Source organism: Talpa europaea, assembly GCF_964194135.1.
Source record: "Talpa europaea genome assembly, chromosome: 5".
In the NCBI taxonomy this organism is placed as follows: domain Eukaryota; kingdom Metazoa; phylum Chordata; class Mammalia; order Eulipotyphla; family Talpidae; genus Talpa; species Talpa europaea.
Window position 1 is genome coordinate 22,872,561 of NC_140071.1, and position 15,572 is coordinate 22,888,132.

At 38.9% G+C, this 15,572-nt stretch overlaps 1 protein-coding gene across 1 annotated transcript in view; it reads right to left on the bottom strand.

Annotated features, from left to right (window-relative positions):
* The window catches only part of FGF10 (fibroblast growth factor 10), a gene marked incomplete at both ends in the record, with an annotated part of 69,127 nt that extends 61,568 nt beyond the window's left edge, over positions 1-7,559 (bottom strand). Inside the window, one exon of the mRNA XM_084233071.1 lies at positions 7,232-7,559. Within this exon, the coding sequence (XP_084089197.1) occupies positions 7,232-7,559 (328 nt within the window). The remainder of the gene's footprint in view (positions 1-7,231) is intronic.
* Between the last annotated feature and the right edge of the window lie 8,013 nt (positions 7,560-15,572).

Here is a 15,572-nt window from a genome sequence, read left to right on the forward strand (position 1 = left end):
TAAAGACCAAACAAGTATTTATCTTGTTTGAAATAAATGATGACTAAAGTAGGAAGAAAATAAATATTTGGAATCCTAAATCATCTTCACTTTCCCTTACAAGAGTCCAAATGCAAAAAAAATAAGGGAAATGACAAAGTGCTAGTAAATGTTGCATATACTAAAACAATTTAAAAGAAAGGCAAAATGAACCTCAGGGAGAGTTATTGAGAATAGGATATTTAATCAGACAACATCCATTCTCAGAAAGATGCTTATCTGTGGGTTGTCCACTGAAGGTAAAGCTGTAAGAATCTAGGCCTAAGCGCTGACCAAGGGACAACTCTCTGGAAATTCAAAATAAGAGGTGTTTGCTAACGGACTATGTTGAATTTACATCGCTAACAACTTTTATGTATATAAAACTATATGTTTCAGAGGCTGTACATCTAAAAAAGTCTAGGCCACTGGCTTTAAATGTAATAGGGAATACAAAACAATAGGAGTGGATGACTTTCTCTGGTCTCAGTGGCATAAAAAGAGTTCAGTAGTCAGGGAAAAGGGAAAAAAGAAAATAAAAAAACATAATGGAGTTGTAAAGGGATGATAAAGTAGCAGGGATTTATACAACTCAGAAGTGGGCTTGTTACAGATGACTGACATTTCAGGTGCATAAGTGCTTCAAGATAGACTATTAGCAGTCGGTGGGTCTTGAATTCTAAAGACTATGAGTATGTCAAGCTGTCCTCATACAAAGGAAATGTCTCAAGAAAAGGTTAAGGATGAGGATAAGGATGTGTTTTTCAGTAAATCCTGTTAACACAAGATTCTCAAAAGTAAACAATTATAGAAAAATGCCTTTTTTAAAAAGTTCTTTTCATTTTGCCATTTAGAGTTTAATTATAATTAATTCACACTATTCATAATTAAATTGTAGTTATAGTGAAATTATTAGGTTATGTTTAGTTGATTACTCAAAGTTGGGGATTAGTCACTTAATACCTCTCCCATTAAGGTTAAATAAATAATTCATTAATATCTCAGTGTCATCATTCATTGTAGGAAGCATGCCAAACATTTGAAAATTCCTCATTAATGATAACACACACACTGACAGATTAGATATAGGTAAAGTTGGACAGATTTAGGTTGAAGAATTATTAGGTGAACTATAAAATGAGGCAATGCTTTACTGCCAGCACTATGAATCTATCAAATGGTAATTGGATGCACGTGTTAGCAGCAGTAAAAAGTCATTGTCCAGTTGTCCACCTTACATGGGAATCTACTCTGAGTGTCTTCTTTGATTTATTGTTCCAATTAGAACACAGTGTTCAAAGAAAGAACACAACTGACTTGATTTAAAAGCAAGGGAGTCTTTAAGGCCATTATTTTGTGGGTGACCCGGCTCCCTTTTAGATATCTTGAAACTTTCTATTTGTGTAAAATCTTTACTAATTAAATAATTTGTTTTAAATGGATTATGTGAAGTAGCAATGTTTTGCATGCATTCAGTTAGTATCAGAGCACCACAGGTTGCTTCCCAAGATGCAGATATATTTTCCTTCATTAATTTTAAAGGCATATATCCAGGTTTTCACATGTTATGTTGACTGACAGACACAGGTAAAGGTGCCAAGCATCGAAAAAAATGCCAATTTTGCAAAAGAAAACATGCAAAACTGAGTCATAATCACCGCTAGTAAGTGTAAAAGTTCTTAAATCATTGTAATATATTATGAGAGAGTGAGATATGCTGCATAAATGACAAGACAAGAGATTCATTGCTTTTCCAGACTTTGTTAAAATTATATAAGCTTGAATCTTATAAACCAGATTATTGGAAAATTGAAAGAGATCTTTAATTTCTGAATGGAAATGCTAATATTTTACTTACATTAGGAAAACATCAACTGCTAATGTTGACAAATGTTGGAACAGTAATACTAAAAATGTCTGTCATCTGAATTAGTCTTGATTGCAATGTTCACAGAATTAATGTTAAGATAGATTAAAATCACTTTGAATTAAATACATGTACTATTCTCCTGAAGCATAATAGAGAATTATCATTTATATTACAATTCTGGATATGCATATGGATATTTAAGGCTTAGGAAAGATGTATTCATAAGCAGCTCATAAATGTGAGGAACATTAGCTCCATTTCAAATGAGCTGTCAACTTTTCCCCAACATTATGACTTGTGGAAAGTCAGATATTTGGATAATAAATGGGGTTTGCCTCTGAACATAAGGTGATTGCACAGGAGTTTTAAGTGAACATTTATGTTCTTCTATAAGTTCATTAAACATGAAAGGAAGGAACTGGAGTGAGACTTATCACTCTAAACTTGCAGGAAAAAAGGTAGAAGAAAAAAAATGCATCCTCTGGGGTCACCATCATGCTACAAAACATAATTCTTTTAAATTCTGATCTTAAACATCATTCTGAAAACACCTGTTTTAAAAGCTTGGTGCACACTCTTGGTGCCAAGAGGCCAAAGGCATGCTCCAAAATCTGCATGTGATCACTGCCAACTGTTTTCTTGGGTTTCTACTAGTAGATGGTGATAAATCAGGTTTATGAAGAGGAAACTCTCTGTAATTGTGCATTTTAACGGATTTATGATAAGGCCATCCAAGTGGAGGGTCCATATGGTAGGGATGCTGTGAAGGTAACAGGACAGTGTCACGTAAACATTAAATACAGTGCTTTCCACCTTCATAAATCCTCCATGCTCATGATTAAATGCTGCTGGTTATAAATTATTCAACCAAAGACTAGAAATAACCACAACTTAAATAAGACACAAGTGGAAGTCAAAAGTTGTATATAAGTGTTCTTCCCAGAAAACTCTGGTATATTTATTAGGAGAAAATATTTGAGTCCCTATTTTTCTTTACAATTACTTTCTCACTTTATTTAACTCTCTGCAATGAACTCTAGTCTTGATTAAAATGAAATAATGCAAATCATTAATCCTAGACAATAATCTGTCACTTTTATGTGGTGAAGCACCTTTTTGATGTGCAGACTTAATTTAAGGTTCCCTTTCTCTATCCTTCTCCTCCTCCCTGTCTCACACTCTCTCTCTCCCTCTGTGTGTATGTTTTAGGTTTCTAAGAATGTTGCCCTTTTTAGAATCATATATCAGAAGTTTCTGCAATAGTACAATTTCACACTAGTGTTTACAATCAAATTATTTTACTACATGTGGGATCAATTAAATATTTGGTCCTTAGCTGTAAACAATTACTATATATAATGACATACTTGGATTTTTCTTAAATAGTTATGTATTTCTAATGCCCTCTCTTAAAATAAAAATGAACTGATATTTGTGATTTTTGTGTGTGTCCAGAAGCATTTATATTCCCAAGCATAAGATCTCAAAAGATATTTCACCTAGAGAATGCACAGATATTGCCTAATACCATGTCATCACCTGTAATGATACCTTTTCATTTCTGTTCCATTATCATTTTACTACTGTTCCAATTTAATTTTGAGGAACTGTTGGTGTTCACAGTAAGAAGTAGTTAAGGTGTGGGATAATTTGTAAGGTTTGGGGGTATCTATTCCTAATATATTGACCTCACTGTTGCCAGTAGCAGAGAGGTAAAAGAAAGAAAGCATGACATAACCAAATAGACCTAGACTTGAATAAGGGCTCTGCCAAATTCTAGATGGGTGACCTTAGGCAATGTACTTTTTCAGGTTTAATTTTTATTCTGAAAACTGTGACTAGTTGTGTTTAAATCATAGGACTGTTGTGTCAGAGGAGATATTTAGTCCAGGAGACAGAGCACATACTAGCCACTGATTTCTCTTTAGAGGCCCACCCTCCTTTCCTGGAAAGACACTTACACTCTATGGCTTTTCACTTTGGGAGTTTAGAAATACATTTTCTTTTCACTCAACTCCCCTTTTCTGCAAGTTGACAGCCATGGGAGACACCCACAGCTGTTTTACTTATGTCCAGAAATAAGTCCACCAGTCCCAGTTGCAAGGGTCCCTAACAGCTGTATCCAGCCTTTCTCTGAGGTTAGAACTGGAGTGGTAATGTTTCAAGGGCAAAGCTCTAGATGTAAAGAATGATAAAGCAAAACCTAAATGAGCCTGCACATATCTAGTGACAGATACACCACAGCTATTCTAAATTATTCAAGCTTTCTCAGACTTCTAACAGGAGAAACATAATTCATCTCTGCTCCCTTTATTCCACTCTTTAGCACATGTAATATTTTTAGAACTATCCAATTTCCGGGAACCAGCTTTGGAGGTAGAAGTTAAAAATGATTTTGCAATGCTTATGAGTGATTTCATTATTTCCCTTATGTTAGCATTTTGCTGGCAACAAGCCAATAAAACGGTTGTTTAATTACCCAGGACATCACAAACATGTAACCTCTTAGATAAGCTATTACTGTATTTTAGCAGCAATAATATTAATGTCAAAAGTAACAAAGAAAATTAAGCTTCAAATAAGCAAACCTCAAAAGAACAGCTCTGTGTTTTGAGAATAATTAATAACTTGTTTAGGAAAATGTTACTGAAATGTGGTTTTTGGACAAGGAACTGACACTCTTCAGAGGTTAGATACCCTAATATTTAACAGGCTACCATTTGGTGGGCTGGCTGGCTGGTACCCTGCAGGCATGGCAAAAGTTTGTTCACATGTAATTATGCAACATTTAGACAATATCTTAATGATACCATGTAGTTCAGCTGAATCAGTCCAGCTGGAAATTGTAGCAGCATTCTGATTACCCTGCCACATGTAAAATTAAGGCTTTTTCAACCTCCACTTTTCACTTGCTATGTTTTGATACAGATGTTCTTAGAAAACCTAAATTATTTATGGTTTGATTTTATTTAGCACAGTAAGCCCCTCCACTTTCATTTTCAAGCATTGATTAAGATTGTACTACCATATAAGATACTGTCATTTAACGAAAACTATTAGTATACTTTATTATATGGAAGAGATATTAATATATTTTGAACAGGTAGGATAGAAAACTCTCCATACTTGCTTTTGATTCAATAAAAATTGTACACTTTTCTCCTTGCAGATAATTCTTAAAGTAAAAATGTGTATCCTAGAAATCATTTGACTAAATAATCATGCAGTGATCATTATTTTAGGAAATAGTAATTGATGTTGCATAAATAAACTAGTGCAGATTGGTCCTTACATCGCATAATGGAGACACAATATAGCAATAATTAGTGGGAAAAGGAAGAAAGTTTTCTTAATGTGAACACACTGAAATTTTATTATATTTCTTTGTCTTATTTCCTTGAACTAAAAATAAAAGAAAAAAATTCAGTCCAAGGTAATAGTTATTCTTTTAAAACTCCTGGCTCACCCTTCAGTGACTGTTTGAACCATTTCTTCCTCATCATCCTACCTGAATGATACCATGTCTGTTTCATTCTAGAAGTAAACACTGGTATTAAATTTTCAAGCAACAACTATAACATCTATACACAGTAGCCCATGAATTCAAGTAACCTATGGCTTTTGAAAAAGAAACCTCTTCATCATAAATAACATTATCGCCACTACTTTGTATAAATCAGAATGGGAGAAAAGGCAATTCAGTATATAATAGCTCTAATATTAAACATGAATGGAACACTTTAAATAGTTCTGTAAATATGCTTATTACTTGTAAATATATTGATAATTTTAGTAAATGTAGGTAGCAGTTGAAGAAGAATGCAAGTTAATGTTGAATGGAGGTGAGTCCTGAAAGAAGGACACTAGTCTTAATTCTTGCAAATTTTTATTTAAGAAGAAAATGCTAAATTCAGGCTAATTGTCATTCCCATGAATGACCAAGGAGTCTTGAGATATATGAAATATGTATTTAAGTGAGCCACAAATATATGAGGGAAATATTCCCAAACCAGAAACAGAAAAGTTCCTTGGAAAGGTGACTTGGAAGTACCATTTTGATAAGGCTAAATGGTCATTAAAAAATGTTTAAATATCATTGTCTACTGTCTTCAGGGCGCCATTACATAGCCTCAGGAACCTTTCAAACAGCAGTCAATAGAGGATGAATAAGTCTCTCCACTTGAAAGAAACTAGGAAAGAAAACCAACAGTAATCTGGCTCTGCTGGACTGATTCAAGAAGAGACACAGTATCCATCCCTCCTCTTCTGGTTCTCCTGCCCCCTGCCCAGTCCACGCCCCTTCAAGAAAGAAAGAGGAAAAAGAACTAGAGAAGGAGCTAGAGAAAGGAAAAAAGAAAGAAACCCAGGGATCCGAGGCGTAATTTGTACTGAGGAGAAAACTTCATCTTATGGGATAAACTATAGCCATGGAAACCGACTTATGACTTTTACTTTGAAAATAAAAGAATGACAATGAAATTTGTGTGAGGTCTGTGTGGATCCAGCCCCAGATGTTTACAATGCTGTCGTAGTATAGCACTGCAATATGAGAGGTTTTAGAAGAAATGAGTACAACAGGACACCACAAAGCAGCGCATATGCTATTGACAATGCAGACATGAGCATCATGTTACCAACAGAGAAGGCAGGCAGAAGACAAATAGCAGCGGTGGTGCCTGAAAAGCTAACTTCATGGACTGCAATCACTCAAACCAACGAGAGGGACCAAAAAAAAAAAAAAAATCAAAACCAGAAAAATGCTTTAGCTCCTATCTAGAGAGAGGTGGTGGGGTAAAGAGGGTGGGGGTGGGGAGTGAGTAGAATTGACTTTTCTTTCTTAAAGTTCCCATAAAGCCCCTATAATTGACAGCAGATAATTATTTTCAGCTTGAGGAGCCTGTCCCAAAACTTTTAATAAGATTGCCAGGGAAAAGAAACAAAATGTGTTTACTTGAGTCATTTCCAGAAGGGAGGGAGAGTAGACCTTCAGATGAGGTGGGGAAGGGCCAGGAAGGGCATCCAAGCTCTGCAGCAACTCCAGGGCGCCCTGCGTGGTCCGGAGACTGACAAGCCAGAGAGAAGGGGCAGCTAGGGTGGCACTGGGTGTGTGATGGGGGCAGTGGAGGGAGCACGTCTAAGGGTCTAAGGGTCTAAGGGAGGGGCTGCAGCAGCACAATGTATACACTGGGGGGGGGGGTGATTTAGTGTGAAAGTATTCCACTTAATCATTTTACAGGGGTTGGGGACGTAAATATTTAGCTGGCCACATCTGGAACAGATTTTACCCCCGTGTGGGGTGGGGGTGGATAATTGGAAGGAGGGGAACGCGCATTTGTTACTTACTGTACGGGCAGTTCTCCTTCTTGGTCCCGCTGACCCTCCCGTTCTTCTCAATCTTGAGAAAGTACTTGGTGAAAGAGAATAGCTTCCTCCAGCGGACATCTCCTTGGAGGTGATTGTAGCTCCGCACATGCCGTCCCGCGCTGGAAGGAGAGGACGAGGACGAGGAGGAAGAAGAGTTGGTGGCCTCTGGAGACACCATGTCCTGACCAAGGGCTTGGCAGGTGGCAGGGACGGAAGACACCAACAACAGCAACAAGAAACAGCAGCAGCAGCAGCCGGGCAGGTGGGGAAAGGCTGAGGCACAATGTGTCAGTATCCATTTCCACATTGTACTGAAACTCTCGGCACTGGAAATTGTCTCATCAGAAGGAACATGCTGGAGGGGTAAGACCTGGTGCGAGGCAAGGAGACAGCCGGAGGTGGTGGTCGCTGGTTAGCTCCCTCTGGGCACGGATCTGGCCAGAAGTGAATGCACCAACATCCATAACTCCTCAGAAGGGCCGGCTGCCTCTCCGGGCTCCTGTCTGGGGTCCTCTGCGCCTCTCCAGCCTCGGGTGAATGGTGGACGTGGGTGGCCGCAGGAGCAGGAGCTGGTGGTGGCGGTGATGGTGTTGGTGACCAGCGATGTCCGCTCCCCTAGGAGTTACTTTGTTCTCTTCTTCACTCCTTTCTTCACCATGTTAGATGTTTAAAAAAAAAAAAAAAGTGAAAAACAGATGACAGCACGGTGAACAAAACCCAGAGGGGTCGGGACAGGGGGGGAGGCCGGGGGAGCTCTCCGTGCCCCTCTGCTGCTGGCACCTTCTGGCCGCTCTCTGCAGAGCCCCAGCCTGCCCGGCAGCTCTGGACGCGCGTCCCCTTGGAGTTGTCAGAGCTGCGAGCAGCTGCCCGGTCTCCGTTGTTTTCTTCCCCGTCTTGCTTTCTCTTTTTGGTGGTGCCTGTTGATGTGAAGTCTCCAGAAAGTCACTTCTTGTTTGGGGGTGGGGGGGTGGGGTGGCGGTGGGTGTTTTGTTTGGCCTTTTTTCCTTCTCCCCCCCCCTGCTTTGCAAAGCCCGCTTGTAAACAGGTTGCAGCCTGGAGTCTAAATGTCAGTGATTCTGAGCCAGAGGTGGGCTCTGCCTCTGCTGGTCAAGCCTCCCTTGCAGGGGTGGGGAGGCGGGGGGAGGGGGTCAAGCGGCGGTGGGACATCTGAAACCCTCGGCTGCCGGGAGCGCCGGGGCGGGGGGAGGGGGCCGCGGGCGGGGAGGGCCGGGAAGCCGGGAGAGCGGAGCGCGGTGCCTCGGCGCGGAGCTGGGGGGCCGCGGGGTCCGGTCTTCGCCGCTGCGGTCTCGGCCGGCGCCTGCAGCCCCGGCTAATTGCTGCTGAGGCTCCTGGTGCTCCCCGCGCCGGCCGCCCGCGCGCGCTGCGAGCTCCTGCTTTCCGAATTTTGCCGTCCTCCAGCCTGAACCAATCCCCTCTTGGGGAGCCCTTCCTCACTTGTTTTCCAGCGTAGATTACCCCCCCCCGCCCCTCTTTTGGCAGGGGTGTGCTGGAGAACCACCTGGAGCCTGGTGCGCGGCTGACTTTCCACCCCCTTCTCGCTCCCAGGAGGAGGGGAGGGCTGGGGAGAAAGCAGAGGATGCTGAGGCTAAAACCCTGCAAAGCGGCAGATTTTAAACTGTTGGGAGCGAGCACAGAAAAGGGAGACATAATTAGCTTCCTTTCCTCCGCTGCTGCCAGCTTCCAAGGAGGTCTCTGCTTTAATGAATCACTGATTTCTCGCTTCCGTTGCTGAAGTAAAAAGTTCACACTTTGGCCTTCTCTGCCTTTTAAGCTCCGGGAGATTTATTGTCACCCTTAAAAGTCGTCTCCCTCTTGGCCCAAATGAAATCGGGGACCGAAATGACCGATTTCTAATTGCTAACATGAGTCGTTACTGAATCACGCGTCCACTTCAAAGCGAACGCACTTTATTGAGATGATGATTTAACCGCACCATTGGGCGGAATATTCTGCAGACTGTTATCTTTTCTGTGCAATTGCCTTTGAGCTTTACCATAAAGGGGCGTTTTCTTTCTTTCTTTCTTTCTTTCTTTTCTATTTGCAAGTTAAGGTTTAAGGGGTTCTGCTTCACTCTGTAGCTGCACCGCCAGCCACGCACTCACCACCTCATCGCACTCCCTCATGGCTAAGAGAGACTTGTTCACACCCACCCTGGTATAGACAGAACCAAGTGCTGACTAGGAAGACTTTGTCAGTAATTAAGAGGCACAGGAGGGAAATATTGTGGTCATGTTTACCAACTTGCCTAAGAGAGTTCCTGGAGGATCAGTTTTTTAATTACTCTCAACTAGGGGAAGACAGTTTATACCTAAAGATGTATTGATATGAAGTATTTATGTTATATACAGTAGCTGAACATTGTGTTATGTTGATACCTATGAAATTGCCAATAGTTCATAATTTTCTACGTTTAAAAGTGGCAATTTTATATGGTTCAACTTAATATTGAGAATGCTAGTCTAACAGGGAGAATAACTTCAAGGTGAAGGTGGAAGTTTCTCTTGTGCAACTGTAATCCCAAGGTAACCAATCAGAAGAGTTAATGTATATACAAAGATCCAGAATCCCCCTAGTGTGCATTTGCTCTCTCGGTCTTCATTGTGAAAAGGAGAAAATAGAAAGACATGTAAAAGCTCGCTTTAGCGATGGACATTAGGAATAGTTGCCCAATTATGTTGTGTAGTGACCTGAAAAATTACTTTAGATTGCCCTTATATCTTCTTGTGCATTCAGTCTTTGAAATAGAACCATTGAATAGTAGAATCAGCATTTTAATTGCATTATTTATTACCCATTGCAGTGCTTATTCAGAGGATTTCAACAATGTGGTGAATACCACAGTCGATTTTTAAATTTAATACAATTAGCTCTGATTTCTGTAGCTGTTAATTGGAGAGTTAAGCAAATAAAGAGCATACGTCAAACAAGTCTTGTTCTTTCATTAAAACATAGATGTTTAAAGATGAACACTTAGTGTTAATTTCAATTTTCTAGTTCACAGTTTTGTACCTGAGCTGACAAATGCTTGAAAGAGTATAGTGTTTCTAAGGGACTTGAGTTTCAGCCCAATTGTTCAGCAGAAGTCAATGTCGAATTGGCAACTAATTAAAACTACATTTTTTTTTAAAGTTATGTTTGATGAAACCATACAATAAAGATTCTACTGTGAAAAGTTACAAAACACAGGAAGTTATTATTTTGAGGTTTCTCTACACTGGGCATCAACACTATTGATGCCAACTTGAGATGCTTTTTTTTAACTTACAATGGAACCCCTCACTACATCCTTAGTCTCTCTCTCTCTTTCTCTCTCTCTCTCTCTCTCTCTCTCTCTCTCTCACACACACACACACACACACACACAAGCCTACCGACTTTCTTCTCCAGTAGAAGAAGCTATTCAGATATTAAAGTTAGAAGTTTTATATTTTTATTCTGTCTGAAATGGGGAACACGCATCCTCATAACTTCCATATTAAAATCAGTTTGCAGCAGGTGCAGTGTTTAAAAGTTCTAGAGCCTTTTGCCTCTCTTCTGTACAGCGTGATGACAGGAAGGGCATTTACAAAATAGCCCAAAGGAAAAGCTGACATAGCTTTTTAGATTATATCTCATTCTTCTTTTTCTTTTCTGTACAGCCTTTCTTTTATAGCACAGTTGAATCCCTAAATACTCAGCCGCTTTGCATTGTTAGGTCGCCTCTTAGGTTAGCCCTAGAAAGCCTGAGAAAAGTTCCACAGGAAAGATGCACTATTTAACGGAATTCAATCTCTCCCAATAGATTTGAATCACTAACATAAATGTATGAATGTAGATTATATCTCTGTAATGAGGCCTGAATCATTCTCAGTTACTTCAAAGGATTGAAATTCTACCTTCCTTTTTTAGCGGCAATAATCAGGTCTTAATGGGTTCCTTTATTAATTGTTTCTCAGCAACGATTGAAAAGGACAGTACAAGCTTCAGATTAGAGTGGTACCTTCTAATTCTAAAAGGCTGTTTTTCTCCCTTTTTTCCAATCTCTGGAAGGCATGCTTTATTTCTATGCCCTAAACAGATCCAGTAATATTAGGCTAAATTTTTATTAGAGGAAATAGGTGTGGTCTTTTGGTAAACATGTCTTGAAAAATTATTGAGGCTTTTAAAAGCAAGACTACTGTAGTTACCATTGAAGAATCCTAAATTGTGCCTATTTAACCCCAGAGAAGTAGTTTGGATATGTGCTTTCAGATCCTTCGGTAGCTATTCTGTTTAGACAGTTTACATTTTAAGTATGTATTTCCTGGATTCTTTAAGGTGCTCAGCACTAGCTGTGGGTCACGTACAAGATGTGTGTTCTATTATGTGTGATGTTATTGGCTGTGTCAGTAAGCTGCTTCAGGTCAAAAGTCACCCAGGCTGTTGTACAATGTAGACATATGCAGGCCCTCGGTATTGATCTTTCTAGTATGTCTCAGCTCAATTTCCCTTTTGAATAGGGACGGTGCCACTGTGAAGTCTTTTTTGGGAATGTGGTCTTCCAGAATATAGCTAGACATGATTCTTACAGTTAGTGACATCTGAAGCAAGTAAAAGAGTGACATCTTCTTTTTAAACGAGGACCTTCAAACAAAAGTAGAACACACTACTTCAGAGTCAGTGGGAAATGCAATAATTGAATCCAATTTACTCATATTATAGATGGAAGAGCTGATGGCCAGATCATGCAGAGAACAGTTTAGGGCTCCAGTGCTAGGCCATAGTTTGTTGTCCTCACATTTTTGGTAACACCTGTCCCATTTTCTCCTCCCTGCTTCTCATCTCTTTACATTGACCACTCATCACTCTGTCTGAGATGTGAGGGTGGAAGTGATAAGAAGAGTTAGAAGGCTTTACTCATGGAAAACCAATATATCTTTGCCGCAATAGATTAGCTAGAGAAAAGTAATAAAATAGTTCCGCGTTGAGTCATTAAGTACCAGTTGATTAGCCAAATTAATATTGATATATGTTTGGCAAGGAGGCCTATTTTACCAAAGCTTATGAATTGAACACAATTAGAACACAATACATACCTTATGTTTCTAGAATATACAAGGAGTTTTTTTTTTTCTTATAAAAGTTGAATATATAAACTTCCTTGAGGAAATTTATGGCATTTATAAAAAAGTATATTTTTAATTTGATTCCACTTTCTGTGTTCTAATGTTAAGTTTCCATAAAGCAACTTAATATTTTAAAGCATACGTATTTAATAAACAAAAATATTTTTTGAGCTTGAAACTGAAGGTAAATTTTCTGTCCCTAGCTTTCAAACAGACTTAATGATCTATCATTGACCGGGATGGGTGAAAAGGATTTTTCAAAGGGAAAAATATTTCTATATAAGAATGTTTAAGTCATATAATAAATCACTAAAAATTCCTGGAAATTGAACTCTCTATCTAGGCACCCAACACAACAAATATATTTCAATAAACCTGCTGTTTGTCTCCTCCCAGCTGATGGTAAACAGAACCTTCCTTGACAAAGCTGTGAAGTCTTTGAAGGGTTCTGTTTGTTTTCTGTGGTCCCAGCTGTCCCTTTTTAGATCTGTGCCAACTTCCACTTTAAGCCCTCTAGGTTTCTTAGCCCTGTATCCTAAAGGAAAAATTTAAAAGTTCTGATATTAATCATTTACATTTTTTGAGTTAAGTGGCAGGTCATAATCTTTAAAGTTTCAATGTCTTACAACAACAAACATTTGTAATATGTTCATTTTTTCATCCATTCACTTAGTTGGTATTTATTTAACAAATGTTCAGTAATATTTAGACATTGTACATGGTGCGGCCTTTTACCAAAAATTAAGACAGAGCAACTTACCTTGTAAGGAAGAAAAATGAATGATGAATGAATGAATTACCTTAGGCATTTTTATTATTTTTGGTATAAGAAAATAGGTTTATCTTAGAGCATAGAATACAAATGGAGAGATTTGGAGGAAGAATAAGAGTCCCTAATGTGTCTTTCTGGTTTTTCTGTTCCCTAGAAAATGAGCTGAAGGAAACCGTGACTTCTATTCCTGGCTTCATGAAGGGGCAAAAGGATTTTTTTTCTTTGCTTTTTTTTTTTTGTGTGTGTGTGTCCCTGGCACAATCTCTCATAGATTTCTCCTGAAGTCATGGGATTTGGTTGTATCCTTTCTGCCAGCTCAACTTCATTCACTCTCCTTCCCATCTACTGTCATATTCCTACAAGTATATTTCAGTTCCTTTACAACAACAATTCCCTAAGTCACATCTGCTTTCCTATGTGCTTCCTATTAAAACATACATATTTTCAAACATAATTTAACCTGATATCTGTTCCTCCTATTTGACAAATTTTGCCTCTGTTAGATAGGCTTTGACAAGATTTTTTCCTCCCTATGAATTGGTATTAATAGGAATATCATTGTGTTGGGGGAATACAATAGTCACAGTGCTGATTTTGCATGGCGAGGTCTGCAGATCTGTTTTCTGATCTTCTCTGCTAAGTGCTGTGCTGACTTCTGTGCATCACCAGTGTCCCTTGGACAGATAACTTGCAGCTGATTTTGTCAGTTGGAGAATGGGATATTCAGAGCAGGAGAGCACAAAAGGAGAGAGCTCTGTGAGGGTGTTTCTTCCTCTCCTTCTCTTTGTTTCAGTGTCACTTTTCTGGCAGTGGCTGTTTTTCCAGAGTCACACTTCCCGCTGGGCGACCCCTCCTCTGAGGCTCCAGCTATCACTGGAGTCCCTGCAATATTTCCTCCCCTTGTCTCCTATCCTCAAGGGGTGGAAACAGCAACTCTGTATTACTAGTCTGCCATCATCCTTTGCATGTGTTACCTACCTGAAACTGGTAGCTCCTTTGAAATCTCTTCTGAATTTATTTGGGGTTATTGGGGTGAATTCTGTGTTCTTATCAGGGCACTGAGTACAATGTACATCTTCCACAGTAAGCAAGCAGTGCATAATAATAAGGGTGTGTATTGAGATCTGTGAATGGGGGAGTATAATTGAATACAAAGGACAATGTGGAACATCACTTGCTTTCATGATGACATGACACCTCCTTTGAGTGGTAGAGTAGATAATGACACATGACATTTGTCCTCAAGGAATACATCCTTTAGATTTGAGTTTTGATTAAATATTGCAGAGGCTTTCTTATTTAATAAATGATGTTGATTTCTAAAATCACGAGTAAAATATTTTAATTGCTCAATGTTTGATAAAATGTTTTTGTATAACTTTTAATAATAAATTCAATAAAGTAGAAATTATGTTTATAAATGGCTTTTCTAGAAAGCTGTAGTAAAAAGCTCCATACTAAAATAAGCTCTTTTTTTAATTTACTATGAAAATTTTAAATGTCTTCTAATATAATGTTTTTACTAATCTTTAAAATCGTTAATTTCTTTGTGAGTAAGTATATTATACTGATTTTTGCTTATAGTTTAGTATAGAATGGGAGGGGGGAAATTAATAATATTGTCTTTTAACCTATATTGTTTTATTGAAGACATTTCTTTAAAAATGGAGAGGTAGGCAGCCTTAAATTATACAGTCAAGCATAAAAGCTGTCTATAGGACCAAATACCAAGATGAAATACGTAAACTGATCATTTTGTGGGTTGATAGCTATGCAGGCAATTCCACAAATTTCATAAATGATTTTTTACAGAAAGCAATATAGTTTAGAATTATGAAACCCAGATCCTTATCACACACTGAATGATGCTAAAAGTTTGAAACTTTACTGCTAGAAAAAGACTTTAGCTCTACTGTCCTTACTTTGTAGTTAGAAAACAGAAGAAGGATATTAGGATATTCTGACTTGGTATATTTAAATTTCATAGAGGGAGAACTCAGAAATATTTCTTCTACTAATTTATGAAAAAAAAATTCTTTTGCCTTCAACCAAAGTTGAAGGAAAAAAAGGCTGGGACAGGGCCTCCCTGGAGGTGTAAGGGATTTAATCACAGCACTAAAAAGCCATCCGCAGCCACTGTAGCAAGAGTTTGATCCCCAGCCAGCAAACTGACCCACATGGCGCAGCAGACTGCTTCTGTCTCACCTGCTGCTCCCCTCAGCAGTGTATTTCAGTAGATCTGCCTGTTCTGCTCCCCACTCTGTCTCTGGTGAATCCTCTCACCCTCTACATCTCTGGCCTGTACCCCAGTTCTTGTATGCATAAATAAATAAATCTTTAAAAAAAAAAAAGGCTGGGACAAAACAAGATGCCTGACATGACAGAGCCAGTAATGATGAGCTTCTACGTACACTAAACCAATAAACTGCAAGGATTTCAGCCT